Consider the following 18,666-nt stretch of genomic DNA (forward strand, 5'->3'; position numbering starts at 1 on the left):
CACTGGATTGGCATTTTTAAGTTGGACTGCGATGAAACTTGTTCATCGTTTTAAATAAAGTAGCTTGACTTGGGGTTGGGTTTTCTGCATTGTCTTGACCTTGTTTTCATTCTTACTCATCTGAAAGTCAGCAGAATTTGTCCGCACAAAGGGACCTCTTAAAAATACACTTGACCCTTGAACAACTCAGGGTTTAGGGGTACGATCCTCCCTATTCACAGTGGAAATTTCAAGAAAAGCTGAGAGCCAGCCCTCCGTATCCAAGTTTCACAGTTCTGCAGCCAGCCTCAGATTGCATAGTACTGCAGTTCCTCTTTAATGGAAAAATATCCGCATGTAAGTGGAACCATGCACTTCAAACGCATGTTGTTCAAGAGTCAACTGTACACTTCAAAACAGGGGAGACAGGTGACAAAAATAAGGCCCAAACACTTTGGGTGAAAGTCCCCCAGTGGTCAAAAGCTAGTAAGTAAGTAAGTAAGTAAAGTCGTTCAGTCGTGTCCGACTCTTTGCGACCCCGTGGACGGTAGCCTACCAGGCTTCTCTGTCCATGGGATTCTCCAGGCAAGAATACTGGAGTGGGTTACCATTTCCTTCTCCAAAGCTAGTAGCCAGGAGAAAAACCTCATTCCACATTTCAGAGTAGTGGGCATTTTTATCAACCTCCACTAAAATTCCCTTTGTGTGTCCCCCTAACATTATGTGATGTTTCAGGATTAAGCACACCCTGCTGTTGGAATCTTGTTTGTTGTAACTAGAGCTCAAGAGGAAACTTGAGAGTGTTCTTGCATCTTCCTTTTAAAAAGAAGCACTGGGTGGGGTGGGGGATGGGTGGGTTGGACCTAGTGGTCCTGTGGCTTAGATTCCCTGCTCCCAATGCAGAGGGCCTGGGTTACATCCCTGGTTGGGGACATGGATCTCACATGCTGCAACTAGGAGTCTCCATGCCACAATCGGCAGTGAAGATTCAGTGTGCTGCAACCAAGACCCAGCACAGACAAATGAAAAAAGTAAAATATATTTTTTAATTAAAAAAGAAGCATTCCTTCCAGCATCTTACATCAGCTATCAACTCAGACACTGCTTTTCCCAAAAAAGAATGCATCCTAAGCAAAAACCCAGGGCCTGGTTTTTCAATATTAGTCCTATGTTTGGCACGGCATTTTACAAACTTTGTCCACTGTTTGTTTGTTTTTTAAATAACTAGAGCAGGGTTTGGGAGTGGTAGGGAGAAAAGGTTTTCTGTTACACTTATATCCAACCTACACTGTTCAGTAACAGCCCTAGAAGGGTCTGGAGAAGCAAAAACTGTAGACGTCTTTTCCTTCATTCCACCCTCCCCTACATTACAGAATTATTCGAAGAAGAAAGACTGTAGAGAAAATCGAGTTTGACCTTGAAGTCCGTCTTTGGGGGCAGCCTTCACAGCCTGAGGCCTGCTGGGTCCAGACCGGAATGGGGTATCCACGGGCCAGCACCTGCAAACGTCCTCCGTGAGAATGAATGCATCAAGGCAACCCCAAAGAGTAAAAGCCGCTGGCGATGGGTCTAGAAAGTGGCTGAAAGTAAGCAGAGTTGGTGCTTGGTTTTCATTGTCCCACAGCCTTTACCTTGCCCTCAGCATTCCCTGGCTGTGCTTAGTCACTCAGTCGTGTCCGACTCTTAGCGACTGTAACCTGCCAGACTCCTCTGTCCATGGGATTCTCCAGGCAAGAATACGGGAGTGGGTTGCCGTACCCTTCTCCAGCAGATCCTCCCGACCCAGGGATTGAACCCAGGTCTTCCCCATTGCAGGCAGATTCTTAACCGTCTGAGCCACTAGGGAAGACTTAGCAATTCCAAAATGCTCAACGATGACTTGTGCGGGGCTAAAATGATGCCAACAGGACCCCGGAGTGCTGGGTCTTTCACCCTAATTTTCAAAAGGAGCCTAAGCCTAAAGCGTCGGGCCTACCTGGGTCTCAAGAGCGCTTCCCAAGGGGCTCTCGTCCCCAGCATCTTGAGTCACCGGGGGCCCGGAGAGGTCGGGGGCGGGTCGGGGGCGTGGCCCGGCGGGGACTCCGCCCCGGGGCGGAGCGAGGGCGGGGCGAGGCGGGCTCCCTCGGGGTCCCCGCGGGCGGGCACTCCGGTGGCCGCGGCGCGATGGAGGCGCCGGCGGAGCTGCTGGCCGCGCTGCCTGCGCTGGCCACTGCGCTTGCCCTGCTGCTCGCCTGGCTGCTGGTGAGACGCGGGGCGGCCGCGAGCCAGGATCCCCCGGAGCCCGCGCCCCCAGAGCCCGCGCCCCCGGAGCCCGCGCCTCCGGCTGAGGCCAGCGTGAAGCCCGCGCCGCCCGGTCCCTGCGCTGCGGAGCCGGCGGCCGCGCCCGAAGCGCCGGGGGAGCCCGCGCGGCCGGACGAGCCCGAGGCGGCGCCGGCGGAGGCGGAGGAGCAGGCCGCCGAGGAGAGACAGGTAAGGACCCGCCCTCCCGGGCGCCCCTTCCCACCCCAGGGCCCGGCTCCCCCCGCGATTCGGCGCCCCCTGGCGCCCCCGGCCGAGCCGAGAACCGGGCCCCCAGCCTCGGGCCGGGCTTCCCCAAGAAGGGCAGAGCCCGCGATCGGCAGGAAGGGAAGGTCCCGGCGTTCAGACTCTCAGCCCTCCCTCGAAGTGTGGCAGAGCCACGGAGTTGTGGGTTGTCGCCAGGCTGGCTTTCCTCTGCTTGGCCTCTCCTCCCTTGGCACGGGTCACACCCACCCCCCCACCCCTCCACACACACACCCCTCACCCTCCAGCCCACGGGATTTCAAATGCACGTGTATGTGGCTTGTTTCCTGGGCTTCAAGGATGGCGGTTGTCCTAATAGTAATATAATAAAATAGAATACTTAAAGAAGGAAAACTGCGTTTTCTTTTTAGGCCAATTTGGAATCCGGATTCCTGAGTCATTTATGGGTGAAACCCATTGGGTGGGGCTGAAAGAAAAGTACTGGACCATTGCAGTCCTTTTTGTTGTCCTTTTCAAACTCCATGGTGCTCTGCACACTTCACCTGGGGCTGCAGATAAGCCTGGCCAGTGTGCAGTGAGCAAGCAGGATAAAGCCTTCCTGCAGTGCAGCTGAGCACCCCTCCGAGCCCACCCTTCTGCTTCTGCTGTCCTGCAGCTCTCTCCTGACCACTCAGTCTTGCTTCAGGATAGCCAGAGAGGTAGTCTTTAGTAGAACTAAGAGCTTCAGGATCTTAGTTCCCCAACCAGGGATCGAACCTGGGCCCCCAGCAGTGGAAGCGCACACAGAGTCCTAACCACTGGACCACCAGGGAATTCCCCGATGTACCTCTTTACATTGGAAATCTACTTGCTAGCCGCACATTCCCAGGATTTCTGTGCCCTTGGACCCTTGGGGCCAGCACCAAGGCCCCGGAGCCTGATCAGAACGCCTTGTTCTGACTCCCGGGCTCCTTTCCTTGCGAGGGAGGCTGGCCAGGACAGTGGAAACCATGAGCAAGCGGTTTTGGTGCGTTGTCAGCGTGCCTGCAGCGCCCACTCTGAACTTTGCTGGACACAATGGTTTATACTGGAGAGAACCCTTTGACGGGAGGAGGAGGCAGCAAGGCTGGGTGGAGGCAAGCTGAGTAATTGTTCCAGACCCCCTGTGAGCAGGTGCTTTGCTTGACAAGAGGGTGATTAATTGTGTCATTAGAGTGTATTCTAACCAGCTTGAGCAGGGCTGCTGTATTCTTCCCAAGGAGCACCGAGGCCCTGCTGTTCTTGCTGCCCTCACCTGTGGTGTTGGCAGGTAGGGTTTGGACACGTGCTGTTGTGTTAGCTTTGCATCCATGTTTAGGATTCTCTTGGGAACAGGAGACACATAGGGGCTATTCTCAGACTGCCACTAGCCCTCAATCGGCCCTGCTCCTACAGTGAACACATTGGCCCTTCTCATCCAGAGGCAGGTTCTGGACTGAAGTTTAAAATGTCCTTTACGGACTTCCCTGGCGGTCCAGTGGTTAAGACTCCACATTTCCGCTGCAGGAGCCTGGATTCAATCTCTGGTCGGGGAGCCAAGATCCCGCATGCCAGGCAGTGCACGTGTGCAGTGCAGCCAAAAGTTAATTAATGAAAAATCTAAAAAGTCCTTTAGTAGTGCTCAGTCATCTCCTGATCTTCCAGATTACAGTGCTTCTGAAAGAAGTTTCTACAAGGCCTCTAGGCTGTCAGCAATATATCTAGGTAACGAGTTTCGTGGTGGCTTAAAAAGCAGCCGTATCTGCCTCTCCCTGGGAGAAAGCGAGTCCTGTGAGGGTGAGTAGAGGCTGTGAAGGACGAGGCGCCTCCCGGAGGCTCACGTGTTGGGCACAGACTCGGAGCAGAACCCAACGCACGGCCCGAGCAGATGACCGTGACAGCTGAGGCTTATGTGTCCATCCTTCGTCTCCACGTCCTGACCTGACATGATCCAGGCAACAGGAGAATTGAGTCTGTTTTCCTCCCTTGGAGGTCTTGCCCTTCCCTTTTAGGTTCAGGTCTCCAGCCTCTTCTGAGCTATCAAGCCCCTGTCGACTCCAACTGTGCATAAGGCCTGGGGCCAGGTGCTGGGGACACATACCAGCTGTTCCAGACTCCTCTGCCTTGCTGCCTGTGGGATTACCCTGGAAGAAGCTGCTAAGAAACTGTCTGGAAATGGACTTGGGCATTTTCAAGAGCGCATCCCAGGGACTTCCCTGGTGGACCAGTAACTGGGACTCCAAGCTCCCAATGCTGGGGCCCTGGGTTCGATCCCTGGTCAGGGAACTGAATCCCACATGCTGCAACTAGGAGTTCAGATGCTGCAACTAAGACCCAGGGCAGCCAAATAAATAAACATTAGGGGAGAAAAAGAGCAGGTCCCAGGACTTTCTTCTGATGGCCATGCTGCCCCATCTTGGAGAGCAGGCCAGAAGGCCCTCCGGGAAAAGTAACTCACGTCTGGGTTTGGGTCTGTCTGTCACTAAGGAAACGGCAGCAGTGGGAGAGCAGGCAAGCCCAGCCCCAGCCCAGCAGAGCAGCACTTAACTCACCTCGCCCCTCCCCCCTGCTTTTTCCATTAACCGAGCCCCTTCTAATCCAATCATCTTCCTTCCCGGCGAGGCCTGGGAGGCCCCGGAGCAGCTGCTGCCCAGGCTCACAAAGCTGATTATTGAGAAGCATCCAGAGCCCAGGGAAGCTGCCTTCCGCTGTGGCTGTGGGTCACGGGGAAGCGACCCCGAGGTGCAGGAGAATTGAGTCGCATGAAGGCCCTCGATGGGCTGGGAGGCTGAGCAACCACTGAGGGAAAGGGGGTTAGCTCAGGCAGGCCGGGGAGGCTGAGCGGAGAGCAGTGTGGTATTATTAAACTGCCTGTCATTTCTCTGCGGAATTAGCGTGGCAGTGGGCAGGGGTGAAGGCGGGCATGCCCACCGTCACAAAGAATTATGGAGAATGATGTCAAGAACCAAAGCTGGTCCCTTGTGAGGCCAGGAAGCAGTACTTTCCAGTGCTGAGGTCGTTGTTGTTTAGTTGCTTCATTTGTGTCCGACTCTTTGTGACCCCATAAACAGTAGCCCACCAGGCTTCTCTGTCCATTGGATTTTCCAGGCAAGAATACTGGAGTGGGTTGCCATTTCTTTCTCCAGGGGATCTTCCTGTCCCAGGGATCGAACCCGTGTCTCCTGCATTGACAGGCAGATTCTTCACCACTGAGCCACCTGGGAAGCCCACAAGGTACAGGTTAGGACTTAGGATTTGCAGACCTCTCACCTAACGGAGGCATGGATTCCAGCAGGGCTGTATCATAGGATGCCAAACAGTGGTCATGGGCAGAAGATCAGTGTCGCTGAGTAGTTGTGGAGTCGGATCGCTCTGTCTGAGCCAGGACTCAGACATCCTGGTGCTCAGGCCCTCAATCTGCTCAGAAATGGAGAAGGGACCTCCTCTAAGGCTGCTGGCCAATGCAGCAGGCAGGGAGACGCTTAGAGATTGAAGTAGACTAAAGAGACAGAAGGGCTTCCCTGGCGGCTCAGAGGTTAAAGCTTCTGCCCCCAATGTGGGAGACCCGGGTTCGATCCCTGGGTCGGGAAGATCCCCTGGAGAAGGAAACGGTAACCCACTCCAGTTATTCTTGCCTGGAGAATCCCATGGATGGAGAAGCCTGGTAGGCTACAGTCCACGGGGTCGCATAGAGTTGGACACGACTGAGCAACGGAACAGAACAGAACAAAGAGACAGGAAAGACAAATGAAATACCTGGTCCTTGATTGGATTCTGGATGGGGTGGGAAGCTATAAAGAATATTTTAGAGATAACTGGATCACGTTTCAAATGAGTGATTTATTAGATCATTTTATTGTATCAATGCTCACTTTCTTGAGCGTGATGCTAGCATTGTGATTATATAGAAAAATGTTCTTAGGAAGATGCATGCTGAAACGTCTAGGGATAACATGTCATGATTCAGATAGTTACACACACACAGACGTCATGGATGTTTATGGAGAGAGAGTACAGAGATGAAAAAACGTTAACAATCGGTAAATCTAAGTGAAAGGGTATTGGAGAGTTCATTGTATTATTATTCTCTGTGTGTTTGGGACTTTCCAACATCCAATGCTGGGAAAGAGGAACCTGACGGGGAATTTCTCAGGAAAGGGCTTGGTGTTTCAGGCACTCTGAGGGTGCCGATTTGATTGAGCTGCACAGCCTCCTCTGTCTGCCCTCGCCATGCAGCTGGAGCCCTGTTCGCCTTTCTGACATTATCTTGCTGTTAGGCCCATCTTGATACCAGCCTTGTCACCACAGGTCTGTCCCCCAGGGAGCTGCAGAGCCCCTAGCCTTCTCAGAATGACCAAGAAGGTAAATCCCATCCCCCTGACCTTTGTTAATATTTTTTCTTTATTGTGTTTTCTTTTCTTTTTCTCTTTTGTGTCCTGAGCTTTGTGATGTCAGCGTAGCCCCACTTTCTGTTCTCCTAACAGAACTCCATTTAGTGGATGGCCAAACAGATATCTGGCAGTTGTTCATACCACTTTGAGTCTTGTCCTCTGGTCCTCTCAGGCTCCTATAACACAGAGTATTACTATAGATTGGACTTCACTTCAGTCCGTTGGCTAAGAATCCATTTTTCCACCACAGGTGGTACAGGTTCGATCCCTAGCCAGGCAACTAAAATTCCGAATGCCCTGTGGAGTGGCCCCCCCTAAAAAAAAATCATTAAACAACAGACATTTATTTCTGCCAGTTCTGAAGTTTGAGGAGTCCAAGATCAATGTCCCAGCAGATTCGGTTTCGGATGAGAAACCACTTCCCAGCTAGCTGACTGCTGTGTCCTCACACAGCACAGAGAACACTCAGGGGTCTTCCTCTTCCACTAAGGGCCTAATCTCACCAAGGGGGCCCCAAGGTCATGACCCCATTAAACATAATTGCCTCTTGAAGGCCCCACCTCCAAGTGGGGGTTCAGAACTGAGGTTCATATACTGAACTGGGGGTTCAACATATGAATTCTGGGGGATACAAAAACAGTCTGCAACAGATCTAGTGATTTTCTGGGGGTGGAGGGACAGAAATAATCCAAATGTTAGCAAATTGGTAGAAGTAAATAAGAGAAAAAAGCTGAACAAAAAACAGGAATAATGGGACTTCCCTGGTGGTCCAGTGGCTAAGACTCCACATTCCCAATGCAAGGGGCCCAGGTTCCATCCTTGGTCAGGGAACTAGATCCCCCATGCACAATGAAGATCAAAGATCCAGCATGTCACATGCAACTAAGACCCAGCACAGCCAAATAAATAAACATAAATATTAAAAAAAATTTTTTAAATCACGGGAATAGTCTCTTCACAATAATTACAATGTACTTCAACAGAGGATGAGATGATTGGTTGGCATCATCAACTCAACGGACATGAGTTTGAGTAAACTCCAGGAGTTGGTGATGGACAGAGAAGTCTGGGGTGCTACAGTCCATGGGTCACAAAGAGTGGGACACGACTGAGAGACTGAACTGAACATCAGCTAAACAAGATTACGCAGAGGGCTGTAAACAGAGTTCAACATTTAGTCGTGTAAAAGGGTATGTTTTGTAAAGTTCTTTGAAAGTGAAAGTCGTTCAGTCCATGGGATAGACTGCAGCCTGCCAGACTCCTCTGTCCATGGGATTCTCCAGGCAAGAGTACTGGAGTGGGGATCCCTTCTCCAGGGGATCTTCCCGACCCAGAGATCAAACCCAGGTCTCCCTCATTGCAGGCGGAATCTTTACTGTCTGAGCCACCAGGGAAGCCCAAAGTTCTTTAAGCCCATAATTTAATTTTTTCATATGAGAAAGAAATTGGGGCTTTCCTTATAGGTAAATTTTGTTCTTTCTTTCAGCGATAGAGTTTTTTTTTTTTTTCACTTGAAAATCTGTGGCCATGTTTAATGTACTGCCTATTAATTTTTCTTGGAAAACAAGTAATACTTACAAAGCTTTTTACATCCTTAGTATTTACAACAATACAGTAGGATGAGAAAGTACGATTACAAAGTACAGATTGCTTAACCAATAAGAACGTAAACATTCTTGACTATTAATGTCTTCAGAATGAGTTTATTATAATTTCACTGCTGCTGCTGCAGTGTGAAAGTCACTTCAGTCGTGTCCAACTCTGTGTGACCCCATAGACGGCAGCCCACCAGGCTCCCCTGTCTCTGGGATTCTCCAGGCAAGAACACTGGAGTGGGTTGCCACCTCCTTCTCCAATGTGTGAAAGTGAAGTCGCTCCGTCATGTCTGACTCGTAGCGACCCCATGGACTGCAGCCCACCAGGCTCCTCCGTCCATGGGATTTTCTAGGCAAGAGTACTGGAGTGGCTTGCCATTGCCTTCTCCTCAGCGATAGAGTTTTGTTTGCATGTGGGAAATGTAGCTGTCAGTTAAAATTTTTCTGCTTAGTGGGAAAAGTAAATTCCTAAAGAACATACCTTAAGGAGAAAAAAAAAGTGCCTGGCTTCAAAGAGTTAGAAGTAAAACATTGAGCATGCTCACTTTTAGACAGCTTCTCTTCTGTAGCCCTTTCCTTCTGAGACCACAATGTGGGAAGGCTGAGACCAACTTAGACCTCCGGTAGACGTTTTTTCTGAAAAATGCCAAGTCCCTGGTGGCCAGAGCATTTCTGGAACAACCTGAGTTTGACCACACTCGGTTTTGCCCTTGTTGAGGACAGATAAATGGAACAGGAGTCCGGAAACCTCCTCCTATCAGGCCCTGATGCACAGACAGAGCCGCTGGCTGCCCTTCTGGTACCTCGCTGCTTGGTCCGAACCAAAAAGGAAGGCTGGGATGCTAATAGCAATCATTCCTTCTCTCTGGCCAGGGAGGTGGGCGCGTGGGTCCCTTTCTCCTGGCTACAGTGAATAGCTAAAGAATAGCCAATGAGACTGTATGGCCTGAAGGAAATCCAAATGCAAGAATTCAGGAAACTTGCCTTGGAGACTTGGGGAAGCCATTTAACTTTGAGTCTTGAGTTTTCCCATCTACAAAACGGAGGGGTTGAGCTGAAAGGAGGTCTGCAATCTGGGACTGTTTGCTTTCTAGCTATCAACTCTTGTTTCATGACCTGGGTAGCGAGCATGTGTGTGCATGCACACACGTTTATTTGGCAGTGTCGAGTCTTAGTTCTGGTGCTCAGAGTCTTCGTTGGTCACGTGGGATCTTTGGTTGCGGCACGTGGACTCTCTAGTGGCGTGTGGGCTCAGTAGTTGTGGCACTCGGGCTTACTTACTCTGCTGCATGTGGGATCTTAGTTCCCCGACCAAGGATCGGACCCAAGTTTCCTGGCATTGCAAGGTGGATTCTTAACCACTGGACCACCAGGGGTGGTCCCTGTTTAGTATTTTCAAGTTAGAAATCCTTGCAGACATAGCTAACCATCTGGTCGACACAGCCCTGAGCCAGGCCTCAGCAAGGGCCTAATTCTGTGACCTCGGCGTTAACACTGTCCTGGCCAAGTTCTTACTTGCTGAATACTCAAGAGTCTGAGATCAATCTCAGGACAAGAAAATACCTCCGGCCCAGTGGCCTCCAATGAAAATCAATAAACCTACTTTAGGGTCAGATAGTCCTTTATCTTTATTCCTCATCATCTAAAACTGGTTTCCCTTCCTCGGGTAGAGATCTTAAGTGCTGGCCATCTGTGTTCTGTTATCCTTGGAGTTAGTCATGCTCAAAATTCTTCAGCCTGGCTTTCCCCAACACAATGATCTCATTTCTTCTGACCCTCTCAGATTTGGTCAGTCTGATTTAGTCAACTGATTTGATCAGTCCCTTGGTTTTCCTCCCCGTCCTTGACCTTCTCTGTTAATCCTGAAATGTAGAGAGGAGAATTCAACCTAATTCTCACTGATTGAGGGTCTGGTAGATGCCTGATTGCTGCCTCAGGGTTTTTGTTGTTTTTTTTTTAATGAAGCTTTTGATGTCCTCTAAATCCTATTTGTAGGAACAGTGCCAAAACCCGTTAATCTGATAGGATTGAATCTGGCAGGCTGATGTCTGAGCCAGACAGAGTGGCTTAGGGTTAGGGTTTGGGGTTTGTGAACATGCCCTCAATTGGGATCTGAGGTCAGAGTCCAGGATGGTCCTTTTAGTCTGGACGTTTGACCACACCATCCTGCGGGCTGACTCCTGGTGCCCTGGGGCGATATGCGAGTTCTCAATCTCTCTCCCCTCTGCCCCCACCCTTGCCCCTTGAGTCCAAGGATTACCCGGTGCTTTCCTTTTGCTAGAAGAGCTCATGCTCGTAATATCAAGTGGAGGACTCACATCTGGGCCCTGGCCACCCCTGCTCCCTCCCAGAACACATTGGCCAACACGGGCCTCCTGGTCAATACCTACTGATGCAGGACTTCCCTGGTGGTCCAGTGGTTCAGAATTCACCTTCCACTGCACGGGGGGCTTATGTTTTATCCCTGGTCAGGGAACTAAGATCCCACATGTGCCACAGGCAACTAGGGAACCCATGTGTGTGTGTGTGTGTGTGTGAGTCACTCAGTCATGTCTGACTCTTTGCAACCCTATTGACTGTAGCCCTCCAGGCTCCTCTGTCCATGGAAAGTTCCAGACAAGAATACTGGAGTGGGTTCCCATTTCTTTCTCCAGGGGACCTTCCTGACCCAGGGATCGAACCCGGGTCTCTTGTGTCTCCTGTGTTGGCAGGCTGATTCTTTACCACTGTGCCCTGCCACACTGCAGCAAAGAACCAGTGCAGTCAAAAATTAAAGTTAATTAATTAATTTGAAAATAGCTGAGTATGTCAAAATATATACACCCAGCCCAGCACCATCCCAGTGGTCTCTTGGACATCTCCCTTGCCCTCTCTAATGAGCACCGCAGATAGCAAATCTGTTTTCCTGCATAAAGCCCCTCAGTGGCCGATAGAATAAATCTCACCCTCTTCCCCAGGCCCCTGAGGCCTAGCAGGACCCCACGTCAGCCTTTTCTTCAGTCGCCCCCCTCTGCTCAGCCCACACGCCGGACCTGGCGGACCCTCCCCAACCTAGATCTTCAGGATTGCTCCTCCTCCCCTATCAAGTCTCTGTGTCCTTGACCACCTTGGCGGATATGAATTCCCCCAACACCTCGTCCCATCTGGGCTGACTTCCTTCTCAGCGCTCAGCACGGGCTGAGGTCATCTTTTGTTTCAGCCTGTGCTGTCGGCTGCGACGGAATGTCAGTGCGTGAGAACAGGGTCCTTGCCTGCCACGTCCAGAGCCACATCCCCAGCTCCTAAACAGACTTGGCAGACACTGGCACCTCCAAAGTACCTGCTGAATGAATAAGCTGCAATAATAACAAAAAGACAAGAAAACTCTGTCGGTTCCTGCTGACAGGCAGGCTCTGCCTCCCCGCAGAACCACCCCGAGCAGCAGGAATCTACTTTTCTGTGTGCCCAGGGTCTTGCATGTCGCCCGCCTGCAGAGCATCCCTAAAGTCGTGTAGTATGCTCCAAAGAGGCAGACGGCTCTGTTAAGCTAGTGATCTCCCGGATGTAAGACGAGTTCAAACACAGACGGGATAACTGGCAATTCATCAAAGGTTTGATCAACGGGCGTTTTCTATTGGGTAGAAGCCACATTAAATCCATGGCCTCCTAACATTTTTGAAAAAGAGTTATTCACTTATTTGTGGCTATGTATGTCTTCCTTTCTGCACGCGGGCTTTCTCTTAGTTGTGGCCGAGTGGGGGCTTCTCCCCATTGCAGTGCGTAGGCTTCTCTTGCTACAGAGCACAGGCCTAGAGCTGGAGGGCTTCAGTAGCTGTGGCTCGTGGGCTTTAGAGCCTGGGCTCATTAGTTGTGATGCATGACAGGCTTAGCTGTGCCATGGCTTGTGGGATCTTCCTGGACTAGGTGTCGAACCCTTGTCCCCTGCATTGGTAGGGGGATTCTTAACCACTAGACCACCAGGGAAGCCCGCCTTCTAAGATTTTTTAAAAGCCTCAATACCTTTAACCCTCCTCAGTCTTGTACAGAAGGAAGTCCAGTGCATTGAGGAAAAGTGGAACAGCTCTGGGAGGGGGTGGGGGTGGGGGTGGTCTCAGCCCTTTGGCTCCTCCCTCTCCCCTCAAAGGGGTCCCTGCAGCAGTTCCACGTGGCTCCAGGGCTCAGCCGACCGGGGGTAGAAAAACTGAGCTCAAGATCGTCCAAGTTGGATCCAGTGATCTCAGAAGACCCTGTTCAGAGGAAGGAGGAGGGCTCAGGGTGAACAGCCAAGGACAGATCTGTGCCTGAGGCTGTGGTCCCAAGGATGACCCTGTGTTCCAGCCCGCTGTCTCCCCACCAGCCATGTATGGTGGGTGGGAGGGGACAGCACTTCCCAGGAAGCTCTTAGACACTGACCTCACTGAGTCTGGAAGCCAGAGAGCTTCAAAAGCCAGGGGATTTTTGGATTGAACGTGGCAACCACCATTATGGGGCCTTGAGAGGGAAAAGCATGATAAAGTCATCATTTTAAGATATCCTCAGAGGAGATGATTGCAGGAGAGTGGCGTGCCTGTGGTGCCTATGAAGGTACTAAGTGATTGAGGCGGGAGTCGGGAGAAGGAAGAGGTGGATCCAAGATGGCTTTCAAAGGCAGGGAGAACCGGCTCAATCCCTGGTTAGGGAACTCAGATCCCACCTGCCACGTGTCATGGCCCCATAGAAAGGAAACGGCAGGTTGGCATCAACATTCCCAGGCCATGATGAAGAGTCAAGATGCTGTGACTGCAGGGGAAAATTGGACAGGTTGAGAAGGGCCAGTTTGAAGCATGAGATGTAAGTTCCTTGTCACAGGGGATGAGCCTTTTCTAGCTGCACGTGTGGAGCTGGCCTGAGTGGCCTCAGCTCAGAGCTCTCATCTGGAGGCAGGGGTGGCAGAGTTGTTTTGATGGTGCTGGCAAAGAGCAGCCTGGCCATGACCTCTGCCGGCCCGTCCTCCCCAGCCAGCTCCCGCCCAGCATCAACGCCCTGGGCACTGGCGCCGGCTCTGCTGCTGTCTCGGCTCACCCCACAGCCGACGTTCCCCTCTGAGTGCTGATGATGAGCAGCCTGACTGCCTGATGAAATCCTCCTGGAAGGACTGCCAGCAATGTTGAATCCGCTCCTGCCTGAGTGGGAGCCGGGAGGCAGCCCCTGAGCCTTGCCTGTTCTTGGGGCCCCTCTCAGAAACCTTCCCCGGAGACCGGGCTGTTGATTGGCCTGTCCCAGGCTGCAGGCCGGGGCAAGGGATGCTGTGAGCCCCTGAGAGCTTCCTGTTATCCCTGTCTTTGCCTCCAGGGGAGCTGGGCCTCCTGGGTGCCTGCCTGGTGGAGCCCTGGTCCTCCAGGTTTAAAATCAGTCTGGATTAACTGGGAGGGGGGTGGGGATGGGGGTGTTGGTGGGTGGTCTCAGGGTCCAACAGACCCTGTTTGCAGGACCCCAGGGCAGACTCACCTCCTTAGGCAGAAAGAGAGACAGACAGACAAAAAAACATCTGTCTCTGCAGCCATCTCTCCCTATCTCTGCTCCAGCCTGCATATCAGCCAGGGCAGCCATAAATGGTAATGAGTTGTCTGCAGCGTGTGCCTCTGGCTCCTGGTGGCTCCAAGAAGCCTCCTTCCGAGCCCCTCTGTGCCCTACAGCCCCCTACCCATCCCCTCTGCCACCCCTCCCATCTTGGCCTCTGGGGGACCCCCATCTTGGGCTCCTGGCTTTGGTGAGGCTGTCAGGAGGCTGTCCCTCCACCTGCCTCCACTGATGGAAAATGCTGAATTAGAAAAGTAGCCCAGGGACTTCTCTGGTGGCCCAGTGGTTAAGACTGTATGCTCCCAATGCAGGGGGCATAGGTTCATTCCCTGGCTCGGGAACTAGATGTATAAGCTTTGGTATTTGGTCACCTGATGTGAACAGCTGACTCATTGGAAAAGTCCCTGATGCTGGGAAGGAAGGATTGAGGGCAGAAAGAGAAGAGGATGAGATGACTGGATGGCATCACCGATGCCCTGTACATGAACTTGGGCAAATTCTGGGAGATGGTGAGGGACAGGGAGGCCTGGCATGCTGCAGTCCATGGGCATGGGGTCACGAAGAGTCTATATATATATGTATATAAACTCGTCTCTAAGACGCCGGTCAGTGAGCTGACTGGTGGGTGTGTGGTCTCGGCCTCGGGCCTGCTGTGGGGACCAGCATGGGTGAGCCCCTGCACTCAGTCCTTCCTGCCTCCTGTCTTGCCAGCGCATCCCCATGTACTGCTCCCAACTGCAGGTCTTACCTTCTTTCTCCCCATTTTTAAAGTCCCGGTGGCACCTCAGTACCTTGTCCCATGTGAGTTCTCTGGTCCAAGCCCTGCTTTCCCGGCCTCCCACACCCTCCCTGCGGTCACACCAGACGCCATGAAGTCACTGAAAAAGCCGTGATGTTCCAGGCCTGGCCAGCTCTTCGCACACCCAGCTCAGGATTCTCGTCCCTCCTGAGGCCTCCCCTGCACCACTCGGGCTCAGCTGAGCTCTCCTCCTTAGCCCCCACCCAGGGATCGAACCTGGGCCCGGAAGTGAGCATGCTGAGTCCCAACCACCAGGGCATTCCCAGTTTACTGAGACAAAGGCTTCGACATTTTGCACGCGGTCTCACTTTATTCTCCTCCTTCGCAGTCGTACACACAGCTCACCATCTCGAAGCGCAGAGCGCTGGACTGAGGCTAAGAGCTTCCACCTCCAGAAGGGCTTCCATGCTTGTCTCAGTCACTCTGTTTCTGAAACCCACTCCTCTTATTGTCGGTATCAGCACTTTTGGTTTTTCGGGTTTGCTCTATTTGCTTGGGGTTATTTTTTGGCCACACGGCATGGCTTGCAGGATCTTAAGTTTTCCAACCAGGGATTGAACCTGCACCCTCCACAGTGAAAGCGCTGAGTTCTAACCACTGGGCCACCCGGAAAGTCCCCAGCACTTTTGTTTTTCTGCTGGGTACACACTTTTTATAAACTAAGGGCAAAACGCAATTGAATAATATTTTTTTAACTTTTTTTTTTTTTTTAATAATGGAAGCCTTTCCATTATTCTGTTATCTAAAAGCCCAGTAAGTAACCACCTCCCTGGAGCAGCCCCTACTCCCCACCCCTCGCTGCTGAGCAGCTGGTATGTCAAACAGGCAACAGCCTCCTGGCAGAACTTGAGATGTTCTGGGCTTGCAGAGAGGGATGTGAGTGGACAGTGACAGTGGTCAGGACTCTGGCTGTTGGTGACAGAAACTCAGCTTAGGTGAGCCTTCGTGGAAACAGGATTTGAGTTGCTCACGTACAGGGGAGGCTGGGGTAGAATGACCTTGGGGCAAATCACAGCCAGGGACTCTCCACCCGGTGACCCTGGGTCACCCCCAGCTCCCAAGCTCTCAGCTCTGGGACCAGAGGTTCCTTGTGCCCAAGCAGAAATCGGGCCCATGGTTCATATCTGCCTGTCAAATCCATCACAGGGCATGGCGGGGATGGGGTGGTCTGACTGCCTGTCTGGCAGTTCCCACCAGGACCACAGGCTTCAAGGAACACCTTTTGAAAGAAGGGGGTTTCTGTGCAGGCAGAAAAGAGTAAATGGCCAATTCAGCAGTGTTTTCCAAATGTCAGGTCTCACCATAAGAAACCTATTTAAATTGCATCCACGTTTATAAAGTCACAGAAACTTTTTAAAACCGTATCTACCTCTACCACACATACATACACCAGTATTCATCTTTAATTCTGGGATACAGGGTGCCCCGAAAGTCTTGTGCAGTTTTAAGTCTTAATAACTTAAGAAGTGTAAACGCTACAAACCTACAAAACACATCGGTTGAGTATTTACTTATTTAAATTCCTTTTATACTTGTTTCCTGACATTTGAATTCTGTGTTTTTCATTTTAAGTCTTTGTAAGCACCAGAAAATCCAGACAGACAGGGCAACTAGAGGAGTCTCCTCTGGGCACCTCAGACACCGGGTCGACCTCCCTTGAGGTCACGTCCAAACTGTCACGTGTGCATCCAATCCCATAAGATCACAAGGCTGAAATCACAAAGGCAATCCCATTAGTCACTGACCATCCGCCCATGAATGTTTTTTCAAAGTCTGAAAATCAACTAGAGCCACTGGATGGTGGTATTATATGAGTTTGGATAAGAAACATCAATATATTTTAAATGTAAATAACCTTTCAAATGTCATTTTGGGGTATGTTTGGAGCATTTGTGCTCTTGAAGTTATTAAATCTTAAAACCACACTGAGACATTGGCTATACATTTTAAAAATACTAGTAGCAACCTCTAAATTGCTTTCATGACCCACCAACGGGTCACAGCCAGTTTTTTTTTAGATTTTTTTTTTTTGACATGGGCCATTTTTAACGCCTTTATTAAATGTGTTACAGTATTGCTTCTGTTGTTTATGTTCTGGCTCTTTGGTGGTGGGGCATGTGGGATCTTAGGTCCCCAACCAGGGATCAAACCCACACCCCCTGCATTGGAAGATGAAGTCTTAACCACTGAACCGCCAGGGAAATCCAGTTTTGAAAAGCACCACACTTCAAAAGTCAAGAGCAGAATTCAAATGTAAACCAGCCTTTCCCCAAGGGAGTGTTGACAGGTCAAATGCCTCCCTTTGGACTAAAGAAGTCTGCATCAGTTCTTGAATTTCCCCTCTTGCGTGGCAATTATCTGGGTTTATATCTTTCCTATTGCATGGTGAGTTCCTTCACAAAGGGAGTGTGCTTGCTTTTTTGTTGTTTTTCCTTTAACCTTCATGTCCCTCGCGCACAATAGGAGAATTGGCCTCCTTTCTAGTCTTGATACTGGGCTTATTTCTGGGCTCCAGCTCTGATTAGATTCATCTGTTTTTTTTCTTTTCCCTTCCAGCGATCTCCGCATAGCATTTTAAAAGTGCAGTTCATGTGTATTATTAGAAAATCCAAATTATACTGAAATGGGTAAGATGGAAGGAAAGGCCGCCCCCACCAACTCCTCTCTCCAAAGGCAGTCTCGGTTAATGGCATCTTGCATGTGCTTCTAGAAAACGTTTTCTCCACATTTATGAGTGTATGTGTGTGTGTGTGTGTCAGTCCCTCAGTCGTGTCTGACGCTTTGCAACCTCATGGACTGTACCCAGCCAGGCTCCTCTGTCCATGGAATTTTCCAGGCAAGAATACTGGAGTGAGTTGCTATTTCCTTCTCCAAGGGATCTTCTGACCCAGGGATCGAACCCGTGTCTCCTGCTTGGCAGGCAGATTCTTTACCGCTGAGCCACAGGGAAGCCCCACGTGGTGCTGAGCCACATGAAAACTGCTAAGTGGAGAAGAACCAGCTCCGGCCTCCCCCTCTGCTCCTCCTGGAGGCATCTTGTGGGGTCCATCAAGAGAGAGTTACAACAAGAGACCCAAGGGGAACCTTTTGTGTTTGCCACTTACAACTGGCTTTTTTTTTTAATATTAATTAATTAATTTGGCTGTGTCAGGTCTTAGCTGCAGCATGTGGGATCTTTTAGTTGGGGGACATGAGGTCTAGTTCCCTGATCAGGCATCAAACCCGCTTCCCCCAGAGCACGGGGTCTTAGCCACTGGACCACGAGGGGAGTCCCATGACTTGCTGTTGGGCTTGTGCAAACTTTGTCTCCCAGCTTAGCTTGCTCTGATTTGTCGGGGAGCCTGGCTGCCCAGTTTGCAGAGGCTGCGGACCGCTGGACCCCCAGGGCTCAGAGCCTGAAGGCCTGGATCTGGTTTGTCAGCTCTGCTGCCTCGTCCCCTGTGGGGCAGCCGTTCACGTCTGCGCTCCCCTCTCCTCCACCTGCCTGCTCTGCCCTGTCTGCCACTGGGCTTCCTCGGTCCCCTGGCCACGCCTTTCAGTCCCTTAGCTCCCCCACCTCCCTCTCATCCTTCAACATTCCTGCACGCTGAAGTCACTCCTTCTCTCCACCAAGGCCATCCTGGGACATTCCTTCCAGCCTGCTGTTTATTTTATCCCTGCATCCATGGGAGAGAGCTGGGCTGAGGGAGGTGGAGTTCCAATTTTGGGAAAATGCGATCTGAACCGGTCAGGGACGGTCAGGGACGAGAAGAGGTGGGAGGAAGCAAGAGATGGAGACTGTCAGCACACACGGCTGCTCTCTGAGGCTCGGCCCGACCCGGACTCCAGAGACTCCACCAGCTTTCCTCTCTTGCCTTTTGGGTTT

The 18,666-nt window shown here is 51.3% G+C and overlaps 1 protein-coding gene across 3 annotated transcripts in view; it reads left to right on the top strand.

The window, feature by feature from the left end:
* Positions 1 to 2,090: 2,090 nt before the first annotated feature.
* MXRA7 (matrix remodeling associated 7) overlaps positions 2,091 to 18,666 on the top strand; it is a 32,178-nt gene continuing 15,602 nt past the window's right edge. For 2 of the 3 annotated variants that reach the window (XM_055408507.2, XM_055408509.2), the window contains exon 1: positions 2,092 to 2,448. In XM_055408507.2, the coding sequence (XP_055264482.1) occupies positions 2,143 to 2,448 (306 nt within the window). In that variant the 5' untranslated portion in view covers positions 2,092 to 2,142. Of the gene's footprint in view, positions 2,449 to 18,666 lie in introns of all 3 variants that reach the window. The other variant, XM_055408508.2, reaches the window with a different exon arrangement.

Source organism: Moschus berezovskii, chromosome 20, assembly GCF_049115385.1.
Source record: "Moschus berezovskii isolate FMDL1 chromosome 20, NW_MosBer_1.0, whole genome shotgun sequence".
Taxonomy (NCBI): domain Eukaryota; kingdom Metazoa; phylum Chordata; class Mammalia; order Artiodactyla; family Moschidae; genus Moschus; species Moschus berezovskii.